The 15,772-nt window shown below is 43.5% G+C and overlaps 1 protein-coding gene across 10 annotated transcripts in view; it reads right to left on the bottom strand.

Moving 5' to 3' along the window:
- Positions 1-15,772, bottom strand: part of ITPR1 (inositol 1,4,5-trisphosphate receptor type 1) — a 354,798-nt gene that overhangs the window by 104,769 nt on the left and 234,257 nt on the right. For all 10 annotated transcript variants that reach the window (XM_050778574.1, XM_050778575.1, XM_050778582.1 and 7 more), the window contains 2 exons: positions 12,706-12,838; positions 10,547-10,737 (listed from right to left, as the gene is read on the bottom strand). In XM_050778574.1, coding sequence (XP_050634531.1) covers positions 10,547-10,737; positions 12,706-12,838 — 324 coding nt within the window. The remainder of the gene's footprint in view (positions 1-10,546; positions 10,738-12,705; positions 12,839-15,772) is intronic.

Below are 15,772 nucleotides of genomic sequence, written 5' to 3'. Positions count from 1 at the left end.
AAATAAATAAAAATATTATTAATTAGATCCAAGCATGGTGGCCAGCACCTATAGTCCCAGCTACTCAGGAGGCTGAGGCAGGACGATTGCTTGAGCTCAGGAGTTCAAGTCTAGCCTCAGCAACATAGCAAGACCCCATCTCTTAAAAACATATACGAACAAATAAAAATAAGAACATCATCTTGACATCTTTGTATTGGCCAGACGCTGCGTGAGGTGCTTTCTATAAATAGTCTATGAAACCATCTCAGGAGTTCTCTGAGGTGGGAACTGTCACCATCCTGTTCTCCAAGTCAGGAACCAGTGGGATGAGTGAGGTGGACTTCGCCAGGAGTCCTGATGTGGGCATGAAGGAGGCAGGGCTTGAGCCCAGGCTGTACCCACACCACAAAATCAGCATCTCCGGCAGCACCTCTACATGTCTACCGGACCACACACTTTACCCCCATGTTGTTTGCAACTCCATAAGGAAGGGACTAGGCTTTTCCAACCCTCATTTTGCAGATGAGGAAACTGAGTTTCAAAGTTGCTCTAACAAACCCCAAGGTCACTCAAGGCTGGCAGGGGCAGAGCTAGAATTCCAGCACAAATATTGTGGTCTGAAGGCCATGCTCCTGTATGTGATAGGCTCTCTCCTTCCAGGGGTCCTCCCCGAGTCCCCAACTTTACTCAAAGGAGCCCAGCTGGTCCTTGAGCCAACCTGGGACAGCTTTGCTGACCCCTCACAGCTTCAGCGGAAGGGCAGGGTCTCTGGGGACGCCTGCTGGCGACAAGTCACTGCCTCCCTCTTTCTTTAATGCCAACAGCTCTCGAACCCCTCACATGCAGGAGGAGAGCTGCCCTGACTCCAATGCTGGCTCCACTCCTTTCCCACATGGATAAAACTGAGGTTAGAAAACACCGCTCAGAAGTGACTCATTCCTGACTTCCCTGCCAAAAACAACACCCATTTACGTAACTTGCTCACACACCAATCTTTTCCTCCTCCTCAGGGTGACTGCCCTGTCAAACCAAGGCTGATCTTCCTCACAAACTGGCCTTCCGTTTCCAGCAGAGGCAAATCAAATTACCCTTTCCACCCTCATCTCTCTGCTAACTGGGGTCAGAGGTAGCCCAACCAACGTGTCCCTCCCACACTGTGTTGCAGTGACTTCTGGAAGGGATGTGAGATTTCCTATCTAACACTGGTTCTTGGGCTGATTTCTTAAGCCAACCTCAAAAAAAAAAAAAAAAAAAAAAAAGAGTGTGGTGTAGGAAAGGCCTCATGAACCAGGGATCACTCTCTCTGCTGAATTCGCAGGCCAGTTTCCTGACGGAGCACTTCTCACATTTTCCATCTCTAGCTGCTTACGTGCAGAAAAGAAAACCCTTTTCGGGTGTGTCTGTAGACTAGACTTTGGCATAGGAATAGACGTGGGCAGCCATTTGATACATGAAATTCCCGGTGCTTCTGAAACCAGAAGCAATTAGTCCAAAAAAATGTTTAACCATCTATCCCCATAATGTGCTAGGAGGTTCTCTATGGGCACGTCAACATACATATCCCAAAACATCTGTATTGGCTTAAAAAAATAAAAATAAAAAACGAGGTATGTCCAAAGATAGCCTCTCCTACTCTTCATTCCAGGTAAGGACAGCCCCTGTCCTTCTGTAAGGAAGAGGAAGCGAAGGGAACTTCCCCCAGACACTGGTGGGAACATCTTAGGAGGAAGGAACACAGAAATTGGCAAGGACTTGAAGGACGGATATGAAAGTGCCGTGAGCCCTGCTGAGCCCCGTGTGTGCCAAAAATTAATTCATAAGCAAATGCTTATTTTATAGTTTTCCACTTGCTACAAAACATCAAGCCACAAGGAAATATTGCTTCTGGGGGCTGGCAGGAAGCGGGTGGCACCAGAGTGGGGAGAAAGAAAGCAGGAAGTTCTCTTCAAGACAAGCGTGATCCCATCACCTGACAACGTGTCACTCGTTTCTGGAAAATCCATGGGCTGTGGTACTGTCTCCTTGTTCCCACAAGCAGAGGATTCAATGTGAACCCTGCTCTGATGGCAGCCAGGTAGAAGTCTGGGAGTCACGATCTATCCTCAGATGTTATCACCATTGCAGGAGCCGGGACAGGGAGAGATGATGCTGGGAGACCTGGGGACACCACCCCTGGGAGCCCATTATGCCAGACTGGGAAGTAACTTGTATTTGGCTTCCAGGCATTTCAGGGCTTTAGGTGATGATGTGATGGATGACAGGGTTTCATAATAAGGGAGCAAACTCCATGAGAGTGCCTAGCAAGCACTGTATGTCATTATTTGTGGATTCCCATAAATTGAATCCTCTGGGGTCTGGACAATGAAATCTAGAATTTCTGGAGTGCTGTGATTCCCAGTGAGCTTATCCTAAGGCAGGACTGAATTTTCATACAACATCCAAAAGGAGAAAGACAGAGTCGACACTTTCGCAAAGAAGGGATTTAGTATGCAGGGAGATCCAAACTCCTCAACTGCAGAGACAATGGTGTCTCCCTTTCCTGTAGCTGTGGCATCCAGCTTGGGGGCCTGGCTGACCCATGGTAGGTGCTCAATCGATTATAATGGGGGTGGTGATGAGGGACCCAGTCCCCAAATGTGGTCTCCAACAATTCTCTCTTTTTATACACATACCCTCCTCACAATAAGAGATGGAGCTTTTCTCCCCACCTTTGAAGTGGGGCCGGCCTCATGTCTGGCTTTGACCAATAGAACGTGGTAGAAGTGACATTCTAGGAATTCTAAACTCAGGCTTTGAAAGGGCTAGTAGCTTCCACTTCCTGCTTCTTGAAACACTGCTTCTCAGAACCCAGTCACCACGTTCTAAGAAGCCCAAACCACACAGAGAACCAAGGCACTCCAGTCAGTCAGTATCCCCAGCTGAGCTCCCAGCAAAGGACCAGCACCAACGGCCACAGTCATACAAGTGACCACATAAGCTGTTCTAAGACCAGTCAACCCCCTGATGGTTGCAGACCCAGCCAAGATCACACAGAGCAAAAGAACCACCCAGCTGAGCCCAAGCTCACAGAATCATGCTAGGCACCAAAATGGCCATTGCTTTAGGCTATGCAATTTTTAGATCGTTACTCAGTGACAGATAACTACAGGTGGAGGTGGGAGGGACAAGAGGTACAGGATATTTTATCATGGGTTTTGTCCATCTCTGGAGCTCTGAGTAAGTCATAACCTCCTTGAGTTTCTGTTTCCTTATCTCTATAATGGGGATAATGCAGGTCCGGCATACCCACAGAGCAACTGGGAGACTCAAATGAGACATTTTGAACGAAAGGACTACATAGGCAGTAAATCGCTAAGCAAGATGAAACTGTATACTAGTCATATTTGTCTTTGCTACTGAGCTCTGAGCTCTGCAGCCACGAACCCATCCCCAAACCTCTTATGCCTCTGCCTTTGGAGATGACAATTATTTACCTTGTAAGAAGAAGCCAAGTCAGCCTCCTTCCTAAAGCACCTGACCTCCTACCTCAGATCATCGTGAAGAATGAAGCCATTAAGAGCAGTGAGGAATTTGGGGTGCCAGGTTGCCCCAGTTCAAATGTTGGCTCTGCTAGTTTATTTATTTATTTATTTATTTATTTATTTATTTTTTTTTTGAGATGGAGTCTCGCTTTGTCACCCAGGCTGGAGTGCAGTGATGCTATCTTGGCTCACTGCAAGCTCCACCTCCCGGGTTCACACCATTCTCCTGTCTCAGCCTCCTGAGTAGCTGGGACTACAGGCGCCTGCCACCACGCCCAGTTAATTTTTTGTTTTCAGTAGAGATGGGGTTTCACCGTGTTAGCCAGGATGGTCTCGATCTCCTGACCTCGTGATCCACCTGCCTCGGCCTCCCAAAGCGCTGGGATTACAGGCATGAGCCACCACGCCCGGCCAGCTCTGCTACTTAATGCTTGTATGATTTGGGGTAAGTTCCTTAACTCTTTTGAGTTTTGGTTTCCTCATCTATAAAAAGGGATAATCTTCATAGGGAGGCTGTGAAGATTAAATGAGATGATACATAGAAAGTCCTTATGCGTAATTCTTGGCACATAATAAGCACTTAATAAATGTTGGTTCTCATCATCATCATCATTATATGTTTTTTACTTTTTTAATTTATAAAATTATCATATAGCTAAATTGACTTTCTTCGGTGTACTGCTATATGAATGTTCACACACATGTGGATTCGTGTGACTACTACTAAAAACAGAACACACAATGGTTCCATCACCCAAAATATGCCTCTGTGCTCTTCCTTTATAGTAAAATTCTCCCCTCCTGCCTAGCCCTGGCAAATGCTAATGTGTTCTCCATCTTAAGAGTTCTGCCCGTAAAAAGTCAGGAAACAACAGGTGCTGGAGAGGATGTGGAGAAATAGGAACACTTTTACACTGTTGGTGGGATTGTAAACTAGTTCAACCATTATGGAAAACAGTATGGCGATTCCTCAAGGATCTAGAACTAGATGTACCATATGACCCAGCCATCCCATTACTGGGTATATACCCAAAGGATTATAAATTATGCTGCTATAAAGACACATGCACACGTATGTTTATTGCAGCACTATTCACAATAGCAAAGACTTGGAATCAACCCAAATGTCCATCAGTGACAGATTGGATTAAGAAAATGTGGCACATATACACCATGGAATACTATGCAGCCATCAAAAAGGATGAGTTTGCGTCCTTTGTAGGGACATGGATGCAGCTGGAAACCATCATTCTTAGCAAACTATCACAAGAACAGAAAACCAAACACCGCATGTTCTCACTCATAGGTGGGAACTGAACAATGAGATCACTTGGACTCAGGAAGGGGAACATCACACACAGGGGCCTATCATGGGGAGGGGGGAGGGGGGAGGGATTGCATTGGGAGTTATACCTGATGTAAATGATGAGTTGATGGGTGCAGCACACCAACATGGCACAAGTATACATATGTAACAAACCTGCACATTATGCACATGTACACTACAACTTAAAGTATAATAATAATAAATAAATTAAAAAAAAAAAGAGTTCTGCCCCTTCAAAATGTCATAGAAATGGAACCACATAGTATGTCACCTTTCGAGACTGATGTTTTTCACTCAGCATAATGCTTCTGAGAGACATCCAATGTCTTGCACTCATCAATATATTCCTTTTCATTGCTGACTACTATTCCATTGTATAGATGTATGGTGGTTTGTTTAATCACTATCGTTTTTAATAATTATTTTCACAAGCCAGGAAAGACTTAAGAAATAAGACCAGCTGACCATTGCCACTGGGTTCTAAGACTCCTTGGGGAAAATATCTAATGATTGTTGAAATGTCCTGACTCAAAGCTGCAGGGAAGCCGGGAGTCTGTTTATGCCTCACATATGCTAGACATGGAAACAGAAGCCCAGGGATAACTTCCCTCATCTCACACAAAACTGGACTTGAAAGCAGGTCTCACTCTTCTTCTCCATGTGAAACATGTTCGGAATCCTGAGAGGAGGTGCTGCTAAACATAAGAGCTCTTTTGCAGGCCTGTCCTCAGACAGGCAATACAGTTGTCCCTCGATATCCGTGAAAGACTGGTTCCAGGACCTCTGCAGATGCCAAAATCCAGGGATGCTCTCTTATGTAAAATGGTGTAGTATTTACATATAACCTAGGCACATCCTCGTGTATACTTTGAATCACCTCTAGATTACTTACAATGCCCAACACAATGTAATGCACCATCGTTTGTCTAATCACCATTATTTTTAATAGTTATTTTCACAAGCCAGGGAAGACTTCAGAAATGGAATCAGCTGACCATCACCACTGGGGTTCTAAGACTCCCTGGGGGAAAATATCTAATGATCACTGAAATGTCCTGCTTCACAGCTGCAGGGAATCTGGGAGTCCATTTATGCCTTATACTTGACAGACATGAGAACGGAAAGCCCAGGGATGGGAAATACTTGTTAATGCTTCATTTTAAAATATATGTATTATCTTTTTACAGCTGAATTATTATTTTTAATGTTTTTTTCCCTAAATATTTTATTTTATTATTTATTTTTTTTGAGACAGAATCTTGCTCTGTCGCCCAGGCTCGAGTGCAGTGGCACAATCTTGGCTCACTGCAACCTTCCCCACCTCCTGAGTTCAAGCAATTCTGGTGCCTCAGCCTCCTGAGTAGCTGCAATTACAGTCTTGCACCATCACACCCAGCTAATTTTTGTATTTTTAGTAGAATCGGGGTTTTCCCATGTTGGCCAGGCTGGTCTTGAACTCCTGGCCTCAAGTGATCCACCTGCCTCGGCTTCCCCAAGCTCTGGAATTACAGGTGTGAGCCACTGTGCCCAGTCTCCCCTGAATATTTTAAATCTGCAGATGGTTGAATCCAGATGCAGAACTGACAAATACAGAGGGCAGACTGTATACATTTCTGGAACCATGTAGGCCTGCCTGCTTCCCTGCAATTCCCCTTTCTACCACCTGTCATCAGGGAACATGGATCTCAAGAAGACCAGCTGACCACAGACCCATTTCCCTTCCTGAGACCCTCCACGGTACACTGAACAGGAAGTGACCATGCTCCGCCAGCTCTGGCCAGAACCCACCGTGTCTTCAGTGGAGCACAGCATCTCAGCAATCATTAATTAATTGACCGCATTGCGGTCTTAGCCCAAGTCAGGCTCACTTCCCAGCTGGCCACTTACTACTCTGAACCAACTCTCAACAGCAAGATGAAACTCTGAATCACTCCTCCTGGGGCTTCAAGGTTCCTGTCCTTAACTGGCCCCAGACACAACCCTAGTTCCACATCATTTTCTCCAGAGAAAGAGAAGCTTGAGGCCAAGGGGTTCTGACAAGTCAAGTCTAGGCTAGAAGACATTTTCCTGGAACCATCGGCCTCCTATGAGACACGGGGTTAGACTGGGCCCCCCAGGGGTCACAGAAGCAGGGAGGAGAAAACAGCATGTGCGTGCGGCCCCTCGGGGCCACACCCTTCCATCCTGGCATGCGCCCACAGGCCCCCCGCACCACCACTGAGTACCCCCAAGAGAAAACAGCCCCACTCCATACATGGCTAAACTGCTGTAACTCCATCATGGCATTTCATCTGCAGTCTGGGTGTATGAGTAATAAGTGTATGAAAACATGAAACTAATATTCATAATTACCTTACAAGATAAAGAACTTGAAGGAAAAACAGCTTGTGTGTGCCTGGCCGTCACCATCAGGATGCTCCATGAGAAACATGGCATCTCACCAGAGCCACAGACATCGTCTGCCCAGGAGTCTCAGTGCGGCAGCCCTCAGCCCCCACCAGCCACTGTACTTCATTGTTAGTACTTAATTAATGGTGCCTTTGTGCTCCTGGTCATCCCGATGCCAAGCCCAGAGCCGACTGGGACCTCTGACTTCTCTCCCATGTCTAATCAGGTGCCATTTCAGCCAACATTTGCCAAGTATCAGCAGGTCCAGGCCTGGGCCTGGTGCAGGGAGTGACAGGGTTTCTATTCATGATATCCTGTCCCTCACCCACACCCCTTTAGTCCCAGCAAGGTTCAGACTCCCATTCCCTGCCCTCCTTTATTTGTTGATTGACAAATAACATATCTACAGTAAAGCACACCAATTTTAAGCATCTGGCTCAACTGAATTGTTGTTTTTTCTTTTTTAAACTTTTATTTTAAATTCAGGGATGCAATTGCAGGTTACATAGGTAAGCTTGTGTCACTGGGGTTTATCATATAGATTGCTTCACCACTCTGGTATTAAACCTAGTGCCCATTAGTTATTTTTTCCATCCTCTCCCTCCTCACCACCTCCACCTTCCGAAAGGCCCCAGTGGGTGTTGTTCCCCCTCTAAGTGTCCATGTGTTCCCATCATTTAGCTCCCACTTATAACTGAGAACGTGCGGTATTTGATTTTGTTTCTGTGTGATTTTACTAAGGATAATGGCCTCCAGGTCCATCCGTGTCCCATCAAAGGACATGATCACTGAGTTTTAAACATGTGCATACTCACGTAACCACCACCTAAACAAATGGTCGAATATGTTTCCAGCACCCAGAGAGCTCTCTTGTGCCATTATGAGAAAATATCCTGTCCCAAGTTATGACCTCTTTTATCAGAGATTTAAGTTCAGGTTCTCATCAGCTCTTCCACAAATTACTGCCCATTAACTTTTTAATTCTTAGACTGCCTCCTTGGGACCCTGCTTTCCTCAGTTAACCTGTCCTATACTGCCAGGTGTATAGTCCTCCATTACAGCTCCAAAGCCCCTTGGAGGGCTGCACTGCTGCTGCATACAAACCCCAACTCCAAATACAAAATCCAAGGCCCTTCACTTCTACATAGCACTCCTCAGTCTGAAAGACCTAACCCCTGTTCTGGAAACCCAACTGCTGCTCTCACACCTCTGGGCCTTCTCTTCCACGGAATATGACAAAGATTCCTCACGCCCCAGGTCCATGCCCAATTTCCCCCTTTCAGTCCTATGCCCATCCTTGAAAGCCTATTTCATCCACAGACCTTCTGCAAACTCCCCAGAGAAATGCTGGTCCTTCTTCCTTGATGGTTCCCCAGCATCACTTCTACTTCTTGGAGGGCACTAAATGTCATCCTTGAGACATAGCTTCCTATGTGCACATCTATGTATCCTTGTTAGAGGTTCAATTTCTTGAAGACTGGGATTCTGGGATTTCTCAAACTAGTAAAGCTTTAAAATTTGGGGAAGGGAAGGGATAACAACCTAGAGTTTCCAACTTCTAATCTGGCCAACAGAAAAAAAAAATCTATGATCCATAATCAACACCATTTCATTAAAGAAGACACTGTGGCTAAGAATAAAGGTTGGAGAGAGATAATCTCAGAATAAAATGGCCAGGTCTTCAAACTGAATACATTGGTTTATGAAAAATTCACCACATTGTCCTCATTTTCCACACTTGACTATGCCTGGAGAAAATTCTCATAGACGAATTGGCTCCCATGTCTGGAAACCATTGCCCCATCACCCCTGGTATAGCTGCACATACACAGAAAGGGCTCAGTGAGTATGCAGTTCAACTGCTCTAATCACAGGAAATCATGTGGTTCAAAGACAAGGAGCATTTCAGCTCTGCTTCCATCCCAACACAGGAGCCCAGAAAACAGCAGTGGCTGGGCAACATTCCAATGATGAGAAGGACTGCAGGACCCACCCACACACACATGACAAAATGAAAAGCAATCCCAATATGTATGACTTGTGCCCATGTAACAACTTAGACAAGCAGTGGGCCTTGCCATTGGCCCAGGTGCCTAACTCATTGTCACAAACCCCAACCTGGTGCAATGCATGATAATGAACTTTCAAAAGTGTACACTGGGGCAAGCGGGGATTGGAAGGCGAAATAAAAGGGCCACCACAGTTGGCTGCATAGGTTGTGCCAAGGCACAAGGGTGCTGGCTGGGGGAGCAAGCAGGGACTGAAATCTCACTGTGCTGCACCTGCCAAGCCAGGCACCCTGGCCCAGGGCACAGTGACTCACAGGAAGAAACGCCCTTTTCAAAGTTGCACAAAGAACCAAGACTTCATTAACCGAGACTCTGAATTTCAATTCAAGGCCAAGAATATGTCAGGTCAAATATATATGTCAGGATGAATTTTATGGTATGTGGACTGTATCTCTATAAAGCTTTTATCAAAATACATATGTGTGTGTATGTGTACACAAGTCTGCACACAGATACACATCCAAAAAAAACTCTTATTCAGAGAGCTAACAAAGAAGGAAGAGTACATAAAGGAGGTATTAAAAATATTTAAAGGAATCATATATAGAAGTTATATTATTTATGTATTATTAAAATTCATGTTCTAAGATGACTGTTGTGGGAAAAAAATCATGAAAATTTTTTTTTTAGGACATCTATAAAAAGTGAACTAGAAATAGATTTGAGTTTTTATTATTAGTTTTAAATATAAATCATATCTACCTTTCAAAAAGTCATCTATTCATTTCTCACTAACATAGCCTGGTGTCTCTATTATTTCAAATTGGTTTGGCTTTATTAAACTTTCAGTCAAAAGGTAGAGAAACTTCTAGTAAGCAACAGCTGCAGTATCTACAGATACATAAAAATTAAATCTTCTAAATAGCACACACAGTTCAAACTCTTTTGGTTATCCTGTGATGAGATCCCCTGCAATCTTGGATAAAAACTATAAATAAACTTCATGCAATCATTTACTCATTCAACAAACATTTATGGAGTGTCCACTATGTCCTAGAACTTACGCCAATTTCCTTTGCATATTCTCAGTGTTTTATCAATTTTCAAATGTAACTCACGTTTTGGAACTAAGTCTGATTTATGACCAAATGATCACAACAGGATACCAGTAGAATTCATTTTTCAAAACAGAATTTTGTGCCCTCAGAATGAGCTGTCTCCCAAACAAGCCTTGGTACCACCCAGGCATCTGGCTCCCAGAACAGACTCTCCTCCTGCTCAGCAGGGATGCCACACCCGCAGCCAAGCTGCCTTCCTACCTGGATGGTGGTGTTGCCTCCTTCCAGAAGGGCAATGGCCAGGAGAATGCTTTCATGGAACACTCGGTCACTGGATGCATTCATGATGAGGTCGATAACTAGATTGGAAGCCCCCTCCTTGTCAAGGTGACACTGAACCTCGGCCAGACTCATCTCACCCCTGCTCATAGAGCTGGATCCGGAACCTCCCCCTAGGAAGATGGAATATTGTTTTTACTAAGCATAATCAGAACAGCTAATGTTTGCTGCATACTTACTACGCACCAACACTTTACGCACTAAATGTTTTACCCATGTTCATCTCTTTAACCCTTTTAACCCCACAAGGAAAGAACTGAGTATTAACACAGAGATGAAGATGCTTGTCCAAGGACACCAGCTTGTCAGCAGCAGAGATGGTGTCTGAATTCAGACAGGTAAGATGCAAAAAGAATGATATATTTCCAGCAAGGGACCTAAAGCCAGCCAGCAAAGACTCTCCCTTACATTAAACACAATGACTGGTGGCAGAGTTCAGAACTGGTTTCAGAAACAAACCAAAGTCAAACACTTCTTAGAACACTCTCAAGGAAGCTTAGCCTATAATGATCACTTTAGCCCTCTTTTTAACAAGCCCACTCTAACCCCCAACTTACTCTTTTCCATAATTCATCGGTTCATTCATTCAACAAATATTTGCTCACTGCTTGGCATGGAGCCAAGAGCTGGGGATGGGGGAGTGAACAAAACAAGGTTCCTGTTCTCACTGCACTTCAGAGGAGATGAGTATACTTAAGAAGAGAGGGCCATTCATTTAGAATGGATTTTGACTGTGTTTGGAAGGTATGTATTTAAGGACTTGCCTTGTATTACTGTTGGCAATAACTAAAACATGAACGCACATGGAGAAATGGGCTGATCAGCTTCAAAAAGCAGAAAATTGTCTATCTGTCCTTTCTGGCAGAACTCAATTCCAGTGTCACCTCCTTTATACTGCTTGTCCTTGACTTGTCCTTATATCTATAGCACAAGGTAGAAATTGGGTTGCACATTCTCTCTGCTACAGCTTCTCAGAGCGGAGTCTGTCTTGCATTTCCAAATCCCTGTCATGATGCCTCCCCAAGGGCTTCACATAATTGTTAAATGACCTCACTACAGAAAGTAAAGAGAATGGTTTTGAGAGATTATGTGAAGAACCTCTGCATCGATTTTTGGACTTGAAAGGCCAAGTTCCCACCTCTCGGATGCCTTGAGAACTGCATCTTCATTGAGGCTGGCATAACTCCATGAACAGGGCAGCTATGCTTCCAGTTTTCATTTAGGGAGCAATCCAAGCTTCCTCCTTAGCATGTGCTAGGACAAATTAAGTGTACACTGAGTATTTCTGTGCTATGCATGGAACCCACCTAGGATCTGAAGCTACCCCACAGTCATCACCATAAGACAGGAAATCAGGCAACTCACATCTGTGCTGAGCACTGCCTAAAAACACAAACTCGGTAAGACCCACCTTTGAGTTCCATGTTTTTGTATCTTTTACTTGTAAGGGTGCTTAAACCGATTTAAAGTAAGCACTTCTGTACAGGGATGTTTTTTGTGTACTTCCATAGGAGTTTGTGGATGTACACGGCATTAGAATTAGATGCACCAGGCTGAAATTACAGACCAGCCACTGACAAGCTTCCATTTCCTCTGTGGAACTGGGATAGACTGTACCTATCACATGATGAGCAGCTGGGAGGAGAAAAGGAGGTAAAGAATGCAATGCACTTAGGAAAGCCCCTGGCACTCAGTCAATGTATAATAAACGGCAGCTTTCACTATCCTGGGTGCCAATATCCTCATCATTTTACGGAAAGACAAGAGTCCTAACAACCACAGGACAAAGTGCAATAAAATCAAATCCCTCAAATCATTCAAATATCACCAAGATGGTCACTGCATGGGAAGGAGGAGCAAAAGGCTTAGCCACTATCTAGCTGCAGGGAAATGCTAGTTTGCAGGAAAATATGTTTAGACATCAATTTGGTGGTAGACCAAAGACAAAACAAGTTGCTAAAAAATACACTTGCAACACAAATTCATCTGTTGTTAGCGTTTCAACCTGTTAGGAGGAAACATGCAGCTATCATAGAACACACTTGATTCACACATGAAGCTAATTACACCACAAAGCCTACCTCCTCCCCCAGGCTTGCTGGGTCCTCCTGGTGACAGTGGGCCATTGCCAAAGCTGGTAAGGCTCTCTCTTCTTCCCGAAGGTCTGATGTTTCCATAGTAACGGTTGACCAGAATTTGCCTGAGCGCCTCACCCTTAATTCAAACAGGATAATAAAATCAGGTTCTGCATTTAATGCATAACTGAGTGACGAATATTCAAAACACACAGGGGTACTCAGTTATAATTGGCCCAGTTTCACTTGGTGAAAAAATAAATTAATAGAAGCATTTAGAAACTCTGAAGTTAACTTCAATATTTTCTCAGAAAACCAGATGTTTTTTTAAAAAATGGTAGCAATCTAAAATATTGACTGAAGTACCCTCTCACACAATGATAAGACAGAACAGTAATTTTGAAGGACAACTAACAATAACAAACAAAAATCCCTTTGGGGTAAGTTGATAAAATTAAGACAAATTGAAAATGCTTACAGGTCAGCTTCCACACAGCAATATAAAAATGTTATTTCAAGCACAAGGTTTATTCCCAAGGTCCAAAAAAATATTAAGATTTCAGAGTAATAGGGTAAGATGATACAATAAGCCAAAAGTAAGCCTTTCTTACAAAAATAGTCAATGGGCCAAATGTTTTAAAAAACAAAAGACAAAAACAACAAAAACCTCATAATGCTATAGGAAATAAATTAGTGGCATGAGTGGCAGATATCAAATATATAAAAAAACCCATCATAGGTAAAATGGCATTTTGTCTGGAATCTTCTTTAAAACAATACAGGAGAGAAGGGGAAGCAGCAAGGGATATAAGTGAGACAAGAGTAGGCATGAGTTGACAGTTGCTGTTGAAGCGGAGTTATGAATGAGGGGTTTTGAAACCTTTCTGACTCCTTTTATACAGATTTCAACTTTTCTATAATAAAATTTGTTAAAAATATAAGTATCAAAGAGTCCTGAACAGGGATACAGTAACTCTTTGTAATTACTCTAACCTAAAAAACCTCCATTGTTCAGTAATAATGGGGGATGCTGGCAAGCAGGTAACCAGAGGCAGCTGCATTCTGCATTCTCAGCTCTACACCTTCAGCCGCGCTTCTAAGGGGCCCTAAGATCACCTCCCAATCTGAAGGCTCTAAAAGTCAAAGGCTGTAAAAATTTTCCCTGGACTCTTTTCCAGAATGAAAGTAGCAAGGCATGGAGTTCCTCTGGTGCATCATCAAGAGAGGTGAGGGAAAAGAAGTCTGGCCGAGACGAAAGGTGTTGAAATGGAGCAGGTCTCTAAAACAGAGACTCAAGAGTTCTTTTGAAAAGACCTGCAACTGAACCATGAGTCAGTAGAATTTAAAGTGATTTGTTAATAAGCTCTGAGAATAGGTCTGGAGATTTCAAGTGAGGTGTTTGCAAAACAAGACGGGAGGGAGCAGACTGAAGCAGGGACCCTGGGAAATGGGAGGTACCCTGGGAGAAGTGGGGGACCAAGGAAGAAAGGAGATAGGCAGGAAACTCCTGGCTCCTGTCAATCATCAAAACCGCTGAAAGTCCCAGAAAAGGTTTATCTACTCTTTAATTCATGCAGCTAATTAAAGATTCCAGGGACAGATTGGGATGGGATAAACAGGGGAGACGGGAGGGGACTGATTTTTAAATGAATGTGCAGAAAACAAAAAAATCCCAAATTTCCTCTTTCCATTCCACCCACAAATATGTCTCTCTTCATAGTTCGGCAAAGGAGGGTAACTTCTATCAGCTCATGAAACTCATTTCTCACTGGACCGACGGTAAATTCAGAATTCCAAGAGTGCTTCAAATGGGCAAGTTACTTGTGATATTTTAAGTACTTTTTAAATAAAGTGCTCACAGGTGGGGAAGAAAGTTTCAGTGCAAGATTCTTTAATGACTTAGAAGACCCCATTCCGGAACAAAGATACAACTTTACTGGTATTCCAGTCTCAGGCACCAGTGTAAACACATGAGCACTCTCTGGAGAAGTCACTGGGAAGACAGTGATTTAAACGGCTGACTTCATAAGAGAAGCACAAGTTTTAAAGCTACATTCAAGAATGCCTATGAAGAAAGAATTGAGGGCAAGAAAAGGTTGTCTCCATGTTGAATATGATAGATTAAATATGTTGAATATGACAGATTAAATATGATTTCCCTTTTTAAATATCATAATGAATCTATTTGATTCTCTTTCAATACAACACAGACTTTGAGTTCCAGCAACAGAAGTGATTGGCAGTTGACCATCCCAAGTCTCTAACTGAATCCCCTCTGGCACTGTGAGAACATTGTTTGAGTGCTAGACGGCTGGGCTGAGACCCATAAGCTGCAGTCAGGGAAGACAGCCAACGTAGCCATCGCAACAGGAATCTGAAAGTGCATAGGGTTGAGTGGTCAAGTCAAAGGCAGTATGGCTGTGACCAGTCAACAAACACACATCTCTTAAGGAGGTCTCATCTGGAGCCTGCACACCACAATTCCACTTGGAGCTAGAATGACTTGCTTAGATTTTCAATTTCCGGTGGCGGCTTTTTTTTTCTCCCCCTCCTCATGGTTTTGAGGGTGAACAGCAAGACCCTGGTCAGTCTGCAATCAAGCAAGCAGGAGGTAATGAAAGGAGCACGTGGACGCCAGGAACAGGAACTCCACATTTATGCAGTCTGGATGCCAAACTCCAGTTACAAAGGGATCTCACATTACCATTTTGTCTCTCCTTCAACAGAAAAACCCTAGCAGTTACCATAGCAACTGATGCATCAAATGGTACATTTTCCCCCATAAGAGAATATCATGAAATGTGCTCATTCTGGGGAAAAGAAAAAAAAAAAAAACCACATTCCACCCCACAAACTTTTTTTTTTTGCTTTTAATTATAAGGTTTTTGGCACATACTCATCTCACCTTCTCTACACACACACACACAAAATTAAACTGCAAGGAAGAAAAAACAGAGAGCAAGGGTTTAAAAAGACGAGATGCATTCCTTTTTTGAAAGAATAAAGACTGAGAATTATAGGTAAGAGGAGATAGAAAGGAAAAATGGATAAGAATCATTAAAAGTTATGCAAA

This window comes from Macaca thibetana, chromosome 2, assembly GCF_024542745.1.
Source record: "Macaca thibetana thibetana isolate TM-01 chromosome 2, ASM2454274v1, whole genome shotgun sequence".
In the NCBI taxonomy this organism is placed as follows: Eukaryota; Metazoa; Chordata; class Mammalia; order Primates; family Cercopithecidae; genus Macaca; species Macaca thibetana.
Note: the sequence above shows the minus strand (reverse complement) of the source record. Positions and strands in the feature narration are given on the sequence as shown.